This window comes from Amphiprion ocellaris, chromosome 14 (genome assembly GCF_022539595.1).
Source record: "Amphiprion ocellaris isolate individual 3 ecotype Okinawa chromosome 14, ASM2253959v1, whole genome shotgun sequence".
Classification (NCBI taxonomy): Eukaryota; Metazoa; Chordata; class Actinopteri; family Pomacentridae; genus Amphiprion; species Amphiprion ocellaris.
This window is the reverse complement of record NC_072779.1, coordinates 35,314,888-35,331,265: the sequence shown is the minus strand read 5'-3', so window position 1 is coordinate 35,331,265 and position 16,378 is coordinate 35,314,888. Positions and strand designations below refer to the sequence as shown.

The window sequence follows — 16,378 nt, the reverse complement described above, 5'->3', positions numbered from 1 at the left end:
AGAACAGTAAACTACAGGAGAACCTTTATATAGGAGAGAATAAACTACAGGAGAACCTTTATATAGGAGAAGAAACTACAGGAGAACGTTTATATAGGAGAATAAGCTACAGGAGAACCTTTATATTGGATAATAAACTAAAGGAGAACCTTTATATTAAAGAGAATAAACTACAGGAGAACCTTTATATAGAACAGTAAACTACAGGAGAACCTTTATATAGGAGAGAATAAACTACAGGAGAACCTTTATATAGGAGAATAAACTACAGGAGGACCTTCATATAGAAGAGAATAAACTACAGGAGAACCTTTATATAGGAGAATAAGCTACAGGAGAACCTTTATACAGGAGAATTAAAAACAGGAGAACTTTTATATAGGAGAATAAACTACAGGAGAACCTTTATATAGGAGAATAAACTACAGGACAACCTTTATATAGGAAAGTAAACTACAGGAGAACCCTTATATAGGAGAATAAACTACAGGACAACCTTTATATAGGAAAGTAAACTACAGGAGAACCCTTATATAGGAGAATAAACTACAGGAGAACCTTTATATAGGAGAGAATAAACTACAGGACAACCTTTATAGAGGAGAATAAACTACAGGAGAACCTTCATATAAAAGAGAATAAACTACAGGACAACCTTTATATAGGAGAATAAATTACAGGAGAACCTTTATGTAGAAGAGAATAAACTGCAGGACAACCTTTATATAGGAGATAGTAATGTGCTGTGTGTCTTCAGTAACATGTTGTGTGTCTACAGTAATGTGTTGTTTGTCTGCAGTGTTGTGTGTCTAGTCACGTGTTGTGTGTCTACAGTAATGTGTTGTGTCTACAGTAACGTGTGTCTACAGTCACTTGTGTCTACAGTAGCGTGTTGTTTGTCTGCAGTGTTGTGTCTACAGTCACGTGTTGTGTGTCTACAGTAATGTGTGTCTGCAGTGTTGTGTGTCTGCAGTGCTGTGTGTCTACAGTGTTGTGTCTATAGTGTTGTGTGTCTGCAATGACGTGTTGTGTGTCTGCAGTGTTGTGTTCCTACAATGTGTGTCTACAGTAACGTGTTGTGTGTCTACAGTGTTGTGTGTCTGCAGTAATGTGTTGTGTGTCTGCAGTAACAAATTGTGTGTTTGCAGTAACGTGTTGTGTGTCTGCGGTAACGTGTTGTGTGTCTACAGTGTTGTGTGTCTGCAGTAACATGTGTGTCTGCAATAACGTGTTGTGTGTCTGCAGTAACATATTGTGTGTCTACAGTGTGGTGTGTCTGCAGTAACATGTGTGTCTACAGTGTTGTGTGTCTGCAGTAATGTGTTGTGTGTCTGCAGTGACATGTGTGTTTACAGTGTTGTGTGTCTGCAGTAACGTTTTGTGTTTCTGCAGTAACATGTTGTGTGTCTACAGTGTTGTGTGTCTGCAGTAACGTGTTGTGTGTCTGCAGTAACATGTTGTGTGTCTGCAGTAACGTGTTGTGTGTCTACAGTGTTGTGTGTCTGCAGTAACATGTTGTGTGTCTGCAATAACGTGTTGTGTGTCTGCAGTAACATATTGTGTGTGTCTACAGTGTGGTGTGTCTGCAGTAGCATGTGTGTCTACAGTGTTGTGTGTCTGCAGTAATGTGTTGTGTTTCTGCAGTAACATGTTGTGTGTCTACAGTGTTGTGTGTCTGCAGTAACGTGTTGTGTGTCTGCAGTAACGTGTTGTGTGTCTGCAGCGGAGCAGCGTTGTCGTCTGTTCTGTCGTTCCCGGGAGACGGCGGCAGTGGTTTCCATGAACAGAATGGTGCACGATGGGACGCCGTGTTCCTACGATGACGCCTTCAGCGTGTGCGTCCGAGGAGAGTGTGAGGTCTTTATTGTGTCTCATGTGTTTCTGTGTGTCCATGTTGTGTTTCTGTGTGTCCATGTTGTGTTTCTTTCCATGTTGTGTTTCTGTGTGTCCGTGTTGTCTTTCTGTATGTCCATGTTGTGTTTCTGTGTACATGTTGTGTTTCTTGTTTTAGTCACATTTTGGAGAAAATATTTCACAAAATTATTACATTTCTCACAGTTTATACTGCGAATCATTTTGTCTCTTGTCTCCCTGTCTCCTTGTCTCCTTGTGTCCTGTCTCCCTGTCTTCTTGTCTCCTGTCTCCTGCAGCATGTCGGCTGTGATGGTCTGATAGCGTCGGACCAGCAGGAGGATCGATGTGGAGTCTGTGGAGGGGACAACTCCAGCTGCAAGATCATCAAAGGGAACTTCACCCGGAGCACCAAGAAGCAAGGTGACCGGAACCAGAACTGGACCAGAACCAGAACCTGGACTGGACCAGAACCAGAACTGAACCAGAACCAGAACTTAGTCAAAACCTGAACTGAACTGAACCAGAACTGAACCAGAACTTATGTAGACCCCAAACTCAACCAGACCATGTTGACTGATCCCCTGTGTGTTGGATGGTTAACTGATGATTGATTGGTTGATTGGTTTTTGGGTTGATGGATTGATTAGATGATAGATTGATTGGTTGACTGTTGTTGCTCCTCAGGGTACCTGAAGATCCTGGAGGTCCCTAAAGGAGCGCGTCACCTGCTAATCCAGGAGTTCCGAGGGACGCCCCACATCCTGGGTAAGAGGAGGGAGGCTGGAAGCGGCTTGTCGCTGCTCATTTTCTAAAACTGTTGTATTTGTGCTGCAGCTGTGAAGAACCTGGAGACGGGGAACCTGTTCCTCAACGACCAACATGAGCTCCCAGAGTCCCGAGTGGTGATCGAGAAGGGCGTGGCCTGGGAGTACAGGAACTCAGAGGAGCTGGAGTCGCTGCAGACCGCCGGGCCACTGAAGTACGCCGTCCTGCTCATGGTTGGTCCATCACCACGGAGACGGTGCGTCCTCATGGAGTCTGAGCTGGTGCTAACAGGCTTTTCTGTCCTACAGGTCCGTTCCCACGGCGACTCCAAGGTGACGGTGTCCTACAAGTACATCATCCAGGACCGCCTGCGCTCGTCGCTGGAGTCCAACCTGGTGCAGGAGGACGCCGTGTTCTACGAGTGGGCACTGAAGAAGTGGTCACACTGCTCCAAACCCTGCGGAGGAGGTAGGCACGCCTGCTCGCTGGTTACCAGGAAACGGCTTTACGTCGCTAACAGTGATTTCTGGTTTCCAGGGAAACAGTATACCAGGTTCGGCTGCAGGAGGAAGGCGGACGGGAAAATGGTTCAGAGGACGTTCTGCTCCAACATCAACAAACCGAGAGCGATCAGCCGCAACTGTAACACCGAGGCCTGCCGGTCACCACGGTAACACACTGCACCACGGTAATACACTGCACCACGGTAATACACTGCACCACGGTAACACACTGCACCACGGTAACACACTGCACCACACTGCACCACAGTAACACTGCAGGTCACCATGGTAACACACTGCACCACAGTAATACACTGCACCACGGTAATGTATTGCACCACAGTAATACACTGCACCACAGTAACACACTGCACCACAGTAACACACTGCCCCACAGTAACACTGCAGGTCACCATGATAACACATTGCACCACACTGCACCACAGTAACACACTGCACCACGGTAACACACTGCACCACGGTAACACGCTACACCACGGTAACACACTGCACCACAGTAACACACTGCACCACAGTAACACACTGCACCACAGTAACACACTGCCCCACAGTAACACTGCAGGTCACCATGATAGCACACTGCACCACACTGCACCATGGTAACACACTGCACCACAGTAACACACTGCACCACGGTAACACACTACACCACAGTAACACTGCACCACAGTAACACACTGCACCACAGTAACACACTGCACCACGGTAACACACTGCACCACAGTAACACTACACCACAGTAACACTGCACCACGGTAACACTGCAGGTCACCACAGTAACATACTGCATGTCTCCACGGTAACACACTGCTGGTCACCATAGTAACACACTCTATGTCTCCACGGTAACACACTGCATGTCTCCATGGTAACGCAGTAACTGCTGGTCGCCACAGTAGCTCCATTTGGCGTCATGGCAGTCGTCTCTCCTGTGTCTCCTCAGCTGGCTCACTGGGGACTGGCAGCCCTGCAGCGCCTCCTGTGGACAGACTGGGTGGCAGCGCCGCTGGGTGAGCTGTCAGCAGGCGTCCAGCGGGGGGCAGCAGCGGTCCATAAACAGCAACCTCTGTGGCGACGACCGGCCAGATGCCAAACAGCCCTGCAACCGCTTCCCCTGCCCCGCCGCCTGGAGGGTGGGACCCTGGACCCCGGTACGACTGCTGCCGTCAGCTGTAGGCGGAGCTCTGTGTGATCTATACCTGATTGATGTTTCTGTTGCAGTAGGTGGTGCTCCATGTGATCTATACCTGATTGATTAATGGTTTCTGTTGCAGTAGGCAGAGCTCTGTGTGATCTACACCTGATTGATTGATGTTTCTGTTGCAGTAGGCGGTGCTCCGTGTGATCTATACCTGATTGATTGATGGTTTCTGTTGCAGTGTTCGGCCTCCTGTGGGAACGGCACTCAGGAGCGGCAGATCGCCTGCTCCGGTCCGCAGGGATCCGCCACAAACTGCAGCGAACCTCCACCAATGACAGCTCGCTCCTGCCAAGCCCCGCCCTGCACTGGTACGCAGCGGCCAATCATGTGTCAGTGTTCTGAAGGGAAGAGGGGGATTCTGGGAGATGTGGTTACTGTTTGTGACTGTTTGTCTCCCCCTGCAGGCGACCAGAAGAATGCTATCATCCAGTGGCTGTCCAGGTCCAACCCAGACTTCCCCTCTGCCAAGATCTCCTCCAGTAAACCCCTCACTGCTGCTCTTCATCATCTTCATCACCTTCATCTTCATCCCCTTCATCTTCCTCCTCCTCTGGACTCATTGCTCACCTGCTTTGTCTCCAGGACAGCGTTGCCGTGGTGACCGCTCTGTGTTTTGTCGGATGGAGGTTCTGAGTCGGTACTGCTCCATCGCCGGATACCAGCAGATGTGTTGCAAATCCTGCAGCGAGAGCAGCTCCAGCAACTCCAGCAATTCCAGCAACTCCAGCAGCAGCACGACCCTGCCAACAGACAGCATCAGGTCAGACATGACAGACGACAGATAGGGAAAAACTGAATAAAAAGTAAAAACTGAATTAAAAACAAATGAAAGCTCTTAGATTAAGCGTATGGAGGAACTAAAGTGTACAAACCATGTTTCACTCTGCTGAATGTATCCTCCATCTGACTGATTATTTGTTTTTGTCTCTCAGTTCGTGGACTTTGACCACACGGATGATGACATCAGCATCCACCTGGTCTGACAGCAGCTACATCATCAGTGACATCATCAGCACGCTGCCTCCCAGCTTCACAGTGACTCCGCCCCCCATCAGTAGGACCAGTACTGACTTCATCTACATGGACTATGACGACTATGAGGAGTACTTGTCCTACGAAGATCCATCGCTTCTCTCTAAGAGTCCACACGTCAGTCCGAGTACTACAACTACTACCACTACTACTAGTACCACTAATAGTGCCATTACTAGTAGCACTGCTAGTACCACTGCTACTACCACTACTAGTAGTATGACAACTACAAGGCGTCCAAGAAAAACTGTTCCACCACATTTTTTCTGGAGAAAAACGACCACAGTTTCTCCTGCTATGGTTCCCATGGTAACTGTGGATGTTGGGAACCAAACAGCAGTGCCTGATGACATCATTCCCTCCACATCATCAGGGGGGTGGAGCCTCCACAGTAACATCACGTCAATAGACGCTGATTCGACGTCATTCTTCCCGCTCTTGAAGAAGGACAACAACTCGGTGGATGAGGTTCCGTACCGGATTGTGGGGCTGGACGGTGATGCCAACAGGGGGCAGCAGAACTACTTTGTGCCGCGGATGCCGCCGCTCCGCGAACGAACGCAGAACAAACGCATCCAGCAGCTCCTGAACGAGAGGCGGCGTCAGGAGCTGCTGAGGAAGCCGAGCAGGACGAGCACCAGTCGGACCGTGGGGAAACACTGACGCTGCAGGTTTCCCGCCGCTCGCCGCCACGCATGACAGCTTCTCATGCTATGCTAACGAACTGCACTAATGGACAGACCAAAGCCGCTTCCTGAATTACAGCCACATAGACAGAAAGCTGCAGCTCAGTTTCATTGGTTTTCATGTTTGTACCAGATATTCCAGTTTATGAATAAAGCAAAACTTCATCCAGCTGTTGTCGCTGTGACTCACCAACATCTGGAGCATCTGTTTCTGCTCCAGCTTTTCCTTCTTCTCTCAAATCTTTCTGACATTTAAACATGAAACCCATTCAACAAACTCTCCAACATTCAGCTGACCTGAGAGCTCCTCTCCTCCCCGTGTCCTGGATTCACCAGGATACAGGTTACTGTGGTAACCGAAGTGTTCAGGTCCTCAGGTGCTGCAGTGCATAACGACTCTTGTGTTCACTCTAACAGCAGAACGTTTGGCGAGTTTTAGAATTCAGCAGAGCAGCTGCAGGAACTAAATAAACCTGCTGGACTGAGAGGCTTGTTCTGATTGGTTACCTGGAGGCAGTGAGGGGGCGGAGCTACATAGATCTGAACCACTATTGGCAAGTTAGCTGTGAGCAGCTGGTCATCTGAGCAAACCAACACGTACACTGAGAACATGATGAGAATATAAAGAAAACATGATGAGAACAGAATGAGAACATAAGCAGAACACAATGAGAACAGAATGAGAACATGATGAGAACATAAGTAGAACAGAATGAGAACAGAATGAGAACATGATGAGAACACGATGAGAACAGAATGAGAACATGATGAGAACATGATGAGAACATGATGAGAAAATAATGACAACATAATTAGAGCATGATGAGAACAAAATGAGAACAATGTGAAGATGATGAGAACATGATAAGAACATAATGTGAGGATGATGAGAACATGATGAGAACATAATGTGAGGATGATGAGAACATGATGAGAACATAAAGAAACCATGATAAGAACATAATGAGAACATAAAGAAAACATGAGAACTTAATGAGAACATAATGAGAACATAAAGAAAACATGATGAGAATATGAGAACATGATGAGAACATGATGAGAACATAAAGAAACCATGATAAGAACATAATGAGAACATAAAGAAAACATGATGAGAACTTAATGAGAACATAATGAGAACAAAAAGAAAACATGATGAGAATATGAGAACGTGATGAGAACATGATGAGAACATAAAGAAACTATGATAAGAACATAATGAGAACATAAAGAAAACATGATGAGAACATAATGAGAACATGATGAGAACATGAGAACATAATGAGAACATGATGAGAACATGACAAAAACATGATGAGAATATGATGAGAACATGATGAGAACATGATGAGAACATAAACTATGATAAGAACATAATGAGAACATAAAGAAAACATGATGAGAACATAATGAGAACATGATGAGAACATGACAAAAACATGATGAGAGTATGATGAGAACATGATGAGAACATGATGAGAACATAGAACATAATGAGAACATAAAGAAAACATGATGAGAACATAATGAGAACATGATGAGAACACAATAACAATGAGAACATGATGAGAACATGAGAACATAATGAGTACATGATGAGAACATGATGAAAACATGAAGAGAACATAATGAGAACATAAGCACTACATGTTGAGAACATGACAACAGAATGAGAACATGATGAGAACATGATAACACAATGAGAACATAATGAGAACATGATGAGAACGTGAACATGATGAGAACATGATGAGAACATAATGAGAACATAATGAGAACATGACGAGAACATAATGAGAACATGATGAGAACACAATGTGAGCATGATGAGAACATGATGAGAACACATCGCTGAGCCCACAGATGAAACCAAACATGAGCTTGAACCCTCAGAGACTAACTAACACAAAATTAAGTCAGTTAGATGAAGATCTCAGAATAATTAGGAGCTCACAAAGATGGAACAGGAGAAGAACTGTCAGAACAAAAACAAATGTTCCGTAGAAACTTACTCAGGAAAAATCATCATGGACCTCAGAGCTGCTGTGAAGGTTTCTGCTTCCACTGTCTCCAGCTCACCGACGTTCTCTGGTCTCAGTGCTGCTTCATCCAGTCTCACATCTGCAGGCTGATTCCAGACGTTCTGGAGGTTCTGGAGGTTATAGAGGTTCTGGTGGTTCTGGAGGTTCTGAAGGTTCTGGAGGTTCTGGAGGATTCACAGGATTCTTTCAAAAAGATTCTGTCATCTTCAGAAAGAATCTTCTGGAAACATCATAAACATCCGAAAACCACAAACTGGAACAACTGGAACCAGGACCTGAGGAATGCTGGTTCTGCTGGTTCCACTGGTTCCACCGGTTCCTCTGGTTAGTCTGGTGATACTAGGTCTGACGGTGCCCTCTGCTGGTGACAGAAACACATACAGGTTTGAAAAATCAATCAAACCTACATCAGTGTTTGTTTTGTTTTGTTTTGTTTTGTTTTGTTTGTTTTGTTTGTTTCTTGCAGCTCTGATCAGAATTCTTTTTCCTCTGATGATAAATTCACATTTCAGAGATTCTGACTGATCGCCTGAATGTCACTGAACATTAATCAATATCTTTAATCAGTTATTAAACAGAAAACTGAATATAATCAACTCATAGTTCAGCAGAAATTCATTAAGAAGACTGTTGATTTATTTTGTTATCGGTGTTCAAGCAGCTCTGATTGTTTAATACGATGTTTTATATTATTAGTAGTAGTATGTCAATAGAATAGAATAGAATAGAATAGAATAGAATAGAATAGAATAGAATAGAATAGAATAGAATAGAATAGAATAGAATAGAATAGACTCCTGTGAGGACGCGCTCAGGGTGAAGTAAAACCGGCTCGCTGCCTGAAAGACCAGACTCTGGGCTGAACCACCGTGTCCTTCAGAGAGCTAAGATGGCGGCTGCGGTGAGAAGTCTGGGCTCCAGTCTGGGGAGAAACCTCCGGGAGATCCGCCTGCACCTCTGCCAGACCTCCGCGGCCAGTAAAGGGGCCAGGTGAGCTCCGAGCCGGCCGCAAGAGGCGGGAACCGGCGGCGGTTTCACAGAGAGAGAGTCGGTCCGAGTCAGAAACGCTGACCGGACGGCTAACAGCCATAGACTCTTTATTATACAGTCTATGCTAACAGCTAACAGCCATAGACTCTTTATTATACAGTTTATGCTAACAGCTAACGGCCATAGACTCTTTATTATACAGTTTATGCTAACAGCTAACGGCCATAGACTCTTTATTATACAGTTTATGCTAACAGCTAACGGCCATAGACTCTTTATTATACAGTCTATGCTAACAGCTAACGGCCAACAGCTAACAGCCATAGACTCTTTATTATACAGTCTTTGCTAATGGCTAACTGCTAACATCAGGGTGACCGCGGTGTCAGAGACCAGTTCCTCCTCTAATGTCCTCGGACAGTTAGCTTAGCATCATGAGCACCTGTCGGACAGGTGATGTGTAGCTTTGCTGCCGTCTCAGTGAGGTAAATTCTGTCATTTTTCCCCAGATTTTAGAGACTGCTGAGATGTTTTGAAACTTAGATAAAGAAACTGTATTGTCATTGCAAAGGTCTAATAATGACATTCTGTTGGGCAGCGTATCCTGGAGCAGCTAGGTGGGTATGTGTTCTTCTGGGTGGGGAGAAGCTGTCGGCTGTCCACCAGGCTGTAGACGTCAATAATGACTTCTATAGCAGGGGTGTCCAACATGCGGCCCGTGGGCCAAAAGCGGTCCTCCAGAGGGTTCAATCCGGCCCTCAAAGTGTAAAAATTCCAGAGAAGACATTAACTGCAGATTGTACATTAGTAAAACTATAAAGTTAAAATCATTTCTTGGCCATGACAAGTTGTTTTGATCAGAAAGTAAAATACTAGGTTGTTCATTGTTCTGTTGTTGGTTTGTGTCTCGTTTTTGTAAGATTTTGTCTGTTTTTAGTGTTTCTTTGTCTGACTTTTGTCGTTTTGTGTTTCCTTTTTGTTTCGTTTGTGTTTTTTGTTTTTGTCATTTTGTTTTATTTGTTGGTTTGTGTATTGTTTGTGTCGTTTTGTGTTTTTTGTCTCGCTTGTGTTCGCTACGTTTTTGTCATTTTGTTTCTCGCTTCTGTCATTTTTTGTCTAATTTTTGTCATTTGCCTGTCTTTTGTCGCTTTGTAACTTTTTTGTCTAATTTTTTGTCTCTTTTTGGGGGTTTTTGTTTGTCTCATTTTTGTGTCGTTTTGTCTCATTTTTGGAATATTTTGTCTTGTTTTTATTGTTTTTTGTCTTTTTGTGTCTTTTTTGTGGTTTTGATCCTCCAGTAAACCCTCTCTGGTTCAGTTCCAGATGACTAAATGTTGTGTTCATTTGTAGACACTGGAAATGATAAACTGAGGTTGAATGTTGATGAAACTGAATTTATTTTTCTTCATAAATTTCAGGTTGTTCATGATGTTTAGTAAAAAGATAATTCCTTAAATGTGAACATTTCTGCACTAAAACAAAGGAACCATTAGGAGTTGTGGTTATTTAGAGGTTATTATGATGTGGTTTTACTGGTTTTACTGGAGATCAGACTGGACTGGATGTGGAACCTGGACAAAGATAAGTTGGTCTCTCCTGGGGCCTCATTTATAAAGCTTGCTTACGCACAAATCAGGGCTAGAAAGTTACGTACGCCACTTCCAACGCAAAGGTTGTGATTTGTAAAAATAAACGTGGCGTGAGAATATGCGCACCGGTGCGCCAGCTTTGATGCTTGCTTACGGACATTTTGCAGACAGAGGGAACGGCAGTGCCAGACGGTGAGGTGGTGAATTGAAGCCAGATTTATCTCAAACCTTTACTGTCATCACATACTACACTTGTAGAGCCGGGGTGTTATGCAGCGTTTACAATAAGACCGAAAGTACGTTTCTTTTTTTTTTTTTAACAAGCTCTTTAATAGAGGCGGCAATGTCAGACAGGACCTCACACATGTTGTTCATTACGGAGCGTATTTGCTGGAGCTCATCCCGCACTTCATTTATGGCACCGATGGTGTCCCTTTGTGATTGTAGGACTCTGTCTGTCAGGACCCGACCACTTCTGGGTGTGCCATGGTCTCAGGATGTACTTGTACCGGGGACAGCCAGGCCTTCATCCACGCTGACAGGACACGCTGTGGTCAGAACCTCCTCGTCAGCCAGCGTTTCCAACTCTAGAGTGACGGAGGACAAAAAGCATAAGTCCACTGCCTTTTTACAAGTCCATTTAAATATTTAATACATTTAATAAACAGATAAAACTGTACTTTACCGGTCTCCTCTGTGGGCTCTGCCAAATCGGTGTCTCCTTCCTTCTCTGACACGATTCCACACCCGCTGGCCGTCCCGAGGATGGATGCTATCCTGCTGTCCAGAGGTGTGGGCTCGGGTTTGCCTCTATCTCCACCTGTAGCAGACATGCTTTGGCGATGGCATGTCACTCTCTTCTTGGACTCCACCTTCAAATCAGACCACTTCCTTTTCACCTCTGCCACAGTTCTCTCTGGCACTCACACTGTTGACAGAGGTGACAACTTGCTGCCACTCAGTGCCTTTTCTTTTGTTAGTGATGCCACTACTATGACCACCAAACAAAATACTCTTCCTGGCCTCCACCTCATCCACAAGCATCTCTATCTCGGTCTCTGAAAAATTTCGTTTTCTTTTTTCTGCCATGACTGAGCGTAAAATGCCGTGGATCAGCAGCTTGTTTATATGCAAATACATTCATGAGTTACTTTGCATTGACCATTCATGGTAAAATGTGGGTGTGTCGTGGGCGGGATGTGAGGTGGATCCACCTGCGCAATCTTCCAGCTGGAGTGTGATTTATAAATGGGAAGTTGCGTGCAGTTGTGCGTACGCACAGTTTTATAAATCAGAATATGTTTTGGCGTACGCCTATTTCAGATTTTCGGCGTAGTCAAACTTTTAGTGTGGATCCTACGCAATGTTTTATAAATGAGGCCCCTGGTCTTTTGTCTTCTTGGTGTTGAGGTTGAGGTGGCTGTCTCTGCACCAGGCCTCCACTGCTTGGACTGCTGCTCCCTGTATGGCATCTCATAACCGTTGGTGATGAGGCCCACAGCGGTTGTGTCATCCTCAGATTTGATGAAGGTGTTGGAGCCATGAGAAGCAACAAGACTAGACTCAGCACACAGTACTGAGGAACACCGGCCCTGAGGAACACCAGCCCTGAGGACGATGGTGGAGGATGTGGAGGAGCTCATTCTGACATGCTGGGTCTGTTAGTCAGGAAGTCCTTGATCACAGACAGAGGGAGGTTCCAGGTTGGAGTGTCTGCAGTTTGTTGATGAGTCTGAGGGGCTGATGGAGGGAAATGCTGAGCTGAAGTCAACAAACAACATCCTGATGTGTGTTGGGGTTTTCAGTGTGGCTGAGAGTGGTGTAGAGGGCGATGGAGATGGAATCTGTTGGACCTGTAGGTGAACTGATGTTGATCAAAGCCAGGTGGGATGTGGGCCTGGACCTGCTGTAACAGCAGAACTCCATGCATTTATGATCCCTGGCGTCAGGGCCACAGGTAGACATTCACAGGGATTATCATGGACAGGTGGGGGCTGTGGGGTTGTTGTTTGTAGTCAGTAATATTCTGTATGCCTTTCCACATGGATCGAGGGTTGTTCTCCCTGAAGTTGGCCTCTATCTGCTCTCTGGACTTTGTTTAGCAGCATTGATGCGTCCGTTCAGGTCCAGCCATCCTGTAGGCTTCCTGTAGCTTCCTGTCTCTCAGTGCTCTGATACTGGGGTTAAACCAGGGTTTTGGTTGGGAAATGTTCTCACCTGTTTCCTTGATGTTACATTATCCATACAGAAACTGATGTCTGATAGGACAGAGGAGGTGTGGAGCTCAGTGTCTGGGTCTTCAGAGAGCTTCCATGTGGTGTCCTCAGTGTGTACTCCTCTGTCCAGCACTGCTCTGACTGGTAGTGGGCTCAGACCTGCAGATGAGCAGCTGTTATTTGGAGTCAGGAGAGATGGTCTGAGTGTCCAGGTGGGGGAGTGGAGGACTCTGTAGGCTCCAGACCTGGTCTGGAGTTCTGCTCTTCCTGGTTTGAAGGTCAACATTCTGGTAGAATCTGGGGAGAACCATCTTTAAGTTGGTGTGATTAAAGTCTCCAGAAGCCCTCTGGGTGTTTGTTCTGTTGCTGGTGATGCAGCTGCTCATAGCTACGTTAGCATTTGTTCGTAGGTGAATATACACAGCAGGTACAAACATGTGGGTTATTTCCCTGGACTAATACAAAGGTCTGCACTTCAACAGTAGAAACTCTTCCTTATTAATTATTATTGTTAGTATTTATTATTAATAATAATTAATTATTCTTAATATTTATTATTTTTGAATTATTAATGATTATTATTCAGTCTCGTAGATTATTTTACAGCCATCTGACGGTTTGAGTTTTATTTTTTCAGCTGCTCAAACAGTTTTATTGTGAAATCATAACGGTTTTATTTTGAAGCCTGACGTCTTGTTTCAGGATTAAACCATCGATGGCTTTAAAATCAGTGAAACGTTTTCCTGACAGCTGGTTGGTTGCTAGGAGGAGCTTCTGTTCGGCAGACTGTTTCTATTGGCCGGTTGATGATCTTAGCCCCTGCAGCTGCTGATTGGCTGCTGTGTGTTTCAGGGACTTTGTGGAGCAGAACTATGTGACCCTGAAGAAGTCCAACCCAGAATTCCCCATCCTGGTCCGGGAATGTTCTGGAGTCCAGGCCCGGCTCTGGGCCCGCTACGGTCAGTCCTGATCCACTATTGATCCTCTATTGATCCACTTATTGATCCACTATTGATCCATTATTGATCCACTATTGATCCTCTATTGATCCACTTATTGATCCACTATTGATCCAGTTATTGGTCCACTATTGGTCCACTATTGATCCACTATTGATCCACTTATTGATTCCCTTTATTGGTCCACTGTTGGTCCAAGATTGATCCACTAATGATCCACTATTGATCCACTTATTGATTCCCTTTATTGGTCCACTATTGATCCACTATTGATCCACTTATTGATTCCCTTTATTGGTCCACTATTGATCCTCTATTGATCCACTAATGATCCACTATGGATCTACTATTAGTCCACTATTGATCCACTTATTGATCCGCTATTGAGCCACTTATTGATCCACTATTGATCCACTTATTGGTCCATTATTTATCTACTTATTGATCCACTTATTGATCCATTATTGATGCTGGTTGCTGTTATTGATCCACATGAAGTCATGTAAAAAAGTATTTAGACCATCTTTGTTTTCTTGTTTTCTTCTGTTTCTTGTTAATTTTAATGTCTGGTGCCACTAAAGGTACGTTAGTTTGGACAAATATAATGATAACAAAAAATAGCTGATAAAAGTTTAATTTCAGAATGAATTTCAGAGCTGATATCAGACATTTTCCATGATTTTCTATTTAATAACCAAAATCCCTTCAGTTCTTCCATCAATAGCTATGGCATTGCCTGTTCTAATGTTCTGGTTCTCCATCCAGGCTTTAACTGACCTTGTCTTGTTGGAAAATCCAGTCATTGGAGGCAGGAAAGAGTTTTCCAGCTGATGGAAGAAGACTGTTTTCTAGAGTAGCCCCAAACATGACCTGGTTCATCTGCCCTGTTCACCCAGACTGAAACTACCCCAGATGGTCACTGATCCACCCCCATGTTTTACTGTAGGGGCAGACAGTCTGGTTTGTAGCTTCTCCAGGCTTCCTCCTAAGCAGTAAGTTGGCTGAAGTGGACATCAACTGAAAATTCATTCCTGAAGAGAACCTTCAGCCCAATCATCAACAGTCCAATCCTTGTGATCCCAGCAAAGAGTAACCAGCTTTCCTCTGCCTTTCCTTGATGAAGGGCTTCTTCCTGCCCTGTGTGACTTCAGACCAGCTTCAAGAAGTATCTTTCCAACTGTCCTTGTCCAACAAGTCCTATTTCTCCACAGTGTCCACTCATTTTTAAGGTCCCTGGAGGTCTGAGGACGATTCCTGACAGGAATGGATGAGTGACGGTCATCTGGTGGGTAGAAAGACATTTCCTGACCAGCTAGCAGTTTGGTAGAACCATGTTGGGCTTATTTTTTCTTGGTGTAATGAACGGCTGTCTTGGAGATCTTCAGTTTTTTTGGCTACCTGTCTCTCATTCATGATGGCTGCCTTTGTGGCTTCACATAATTCTTTAGTTTTAGGCGTTATGTGAGAGCTGACAACTTCTGAGTTGTGTTACGGCTTGAATGTCAGCAGGAAACCACTCTAGACCTTTGCATGTGCTGCTGATGACATGAAATGTCCTCTTTTAGACCCTGGAATAATATGAAGCTGAAGCAGGTCAGATAGGACATAAAGTATGATGGAATCAGCTGCATTTAAAGTCGTGTTCATTGTATTGTTCAGGTAAAATACCTTTAGTGGTACCAGGCATTGGAATGAACAAGAAATTGAAGAAAACAAGGTTTGTCTGATTATTTTATCCATGACTGTATTGATGCTGATCGTGGTTATTGATCCACTATTGATGCTGATCGTTGTTATTGATCCACATATTGATGCTGATCGCTGTTATTGATCCACTTATTTGATCCACTATTGATGAAGCTGCTGTTTGTTTCCATCAGATTTCGGTAAAGAGACCAGCGTCTCCGTGGAAAACATGTCGGCTGATCAGGTGGGACAAGCTCTGCAGACTCTGGCTCAGTCCAAACCTTAACCCCCCAGATGGAAGTGGTCTGGTCCAAACCGCCCTCCCTGCTGAAAGTGGTCTGGTCCAAACCCCTCCGTGGTGAAAGTGGTCTGGTCCAGGATCGACTCTCCTGAATTCCTTGAGTTTATTTTTCCTGTAAATGTGTTGATGTGAATAAACCTTAATATTCTTGACGTTCAGCTTCTACTGGTTTTTATTGCTGTTAGTAAAGTTTTACTTGGAATTTAAGGTGTTTTTAACTGGTTCTCATTGGTCAGGTGTTTTTTTCCAGGGGTTTAAAGGCCTAGTAGTGGTTATTTTAAGGGCTTTGCTACATTTAAGGGTTAGGGCTAGTAATTTAGTGGTAATTTACGGGGTTGTCACTTGGATTTTCTAGGAGCTTTACTGGGTTTCCATGAGGAAAACCTGGAGTCTAAAGGTATTAAAGGAAGTTTTGTTGGGTTATTATCTGTTTCTGCTGTGTTTCAGTGGACATGACGTGGTGTTAGCTGGCTTTAAAGCAATGATTGAAGTCTCTTTTTATTGCCTCTCAGTATTTCTGTATTTCTGCTAAA

At 44.5% G+C, this 16,378-nt stretch overlaps 2 protein-coding genes across 2 annotated transcripts in view; both read left to right on the top strand.

The window, feature by feature from the left end:
* Nucleotides 1-6,231, top strand: part of adamts2a (ADAM metallopeptidase with thrombospondin type 1 motif, 2a) — a 30,535-nt gene extending 24,304 nt beyond the window's left edge. Inside the window, exons 15-25 of the mRNA XM_035953178.2 lie at nucleotides 1,724-1,857; nucleotides 2,151-2,274; nucleotides 2,539-2,619; nucleotides 2,689-2,852; nucleotides 2,928-3,087; nucleotides 3,157-3,289; nucleotides 4,087-4,294; nucleotides 4,523-4,652; nucleotides 4,749-4,823; nucleotides 4,927-5,104; nucleotides 5,277-6,231. Of these exons, the coding sequence (XP_035809071.2) occupies nucleotides 1,724-1,857; nucleotides 2,151-2,274; nucleotides 2,539-2,619; nucleotides 2,689-2,852; nucleotides 2,928-3,087; nucleotides 3,157-3,289; nucleotides 4,087-4,294; nucleotides 4,523-4,652; nucleotides 4,749-4,823; nucleotides 4,927-5,104; nucleotides 5,277-6,039 (2,150 nt within the window). The 3' untranslated portion in view covers nucleotides 6,040-6,231. The remainder of the gene's footprint in view (nucleotides 1-1,723; nucleotides 1,858-2,150; nucleotides 2,275-2,538; nucleotides 2,620-2,688; nucleotides 2,853-2,927; nucleotides 3,088-3,156; nucleotides 3,290-4,086; nucleotides 4,295-4,522; nucleotides 4,653-4,748; nucleotides 4,824-4,926; nucleotides 5,105-5,276) is intronic.
* Nucleotides 6,232-8,936: 2,705 nt separating this feature from the next.
* On the top strand, nucleotides 8,937-15,997 carry ndufa2 (NADH:ubiquinone oxidoreductase subunit A2). Its single transcript, XM_023281006.3, has 3 exons — nucleotides 8,937-9,094; nucleotides 13,752-13,858; nucleotides 15,739-15,997. Exons 1-3 carry the CDS (start codon nucleotides 8,994-8,996, stop codon nucleotides 15,828-15,830), a joined length of 300 nt encoding a protein of 99 aa, XP_023136774.1. The 5' UTR covers nucleotides 8,937-8,993; the 3' UTR covers nucleotides 15,831-15,997.
* The last annotated feature ends 381 nt before the right edge of the window (nucleotides 15,998-16,378 follow it).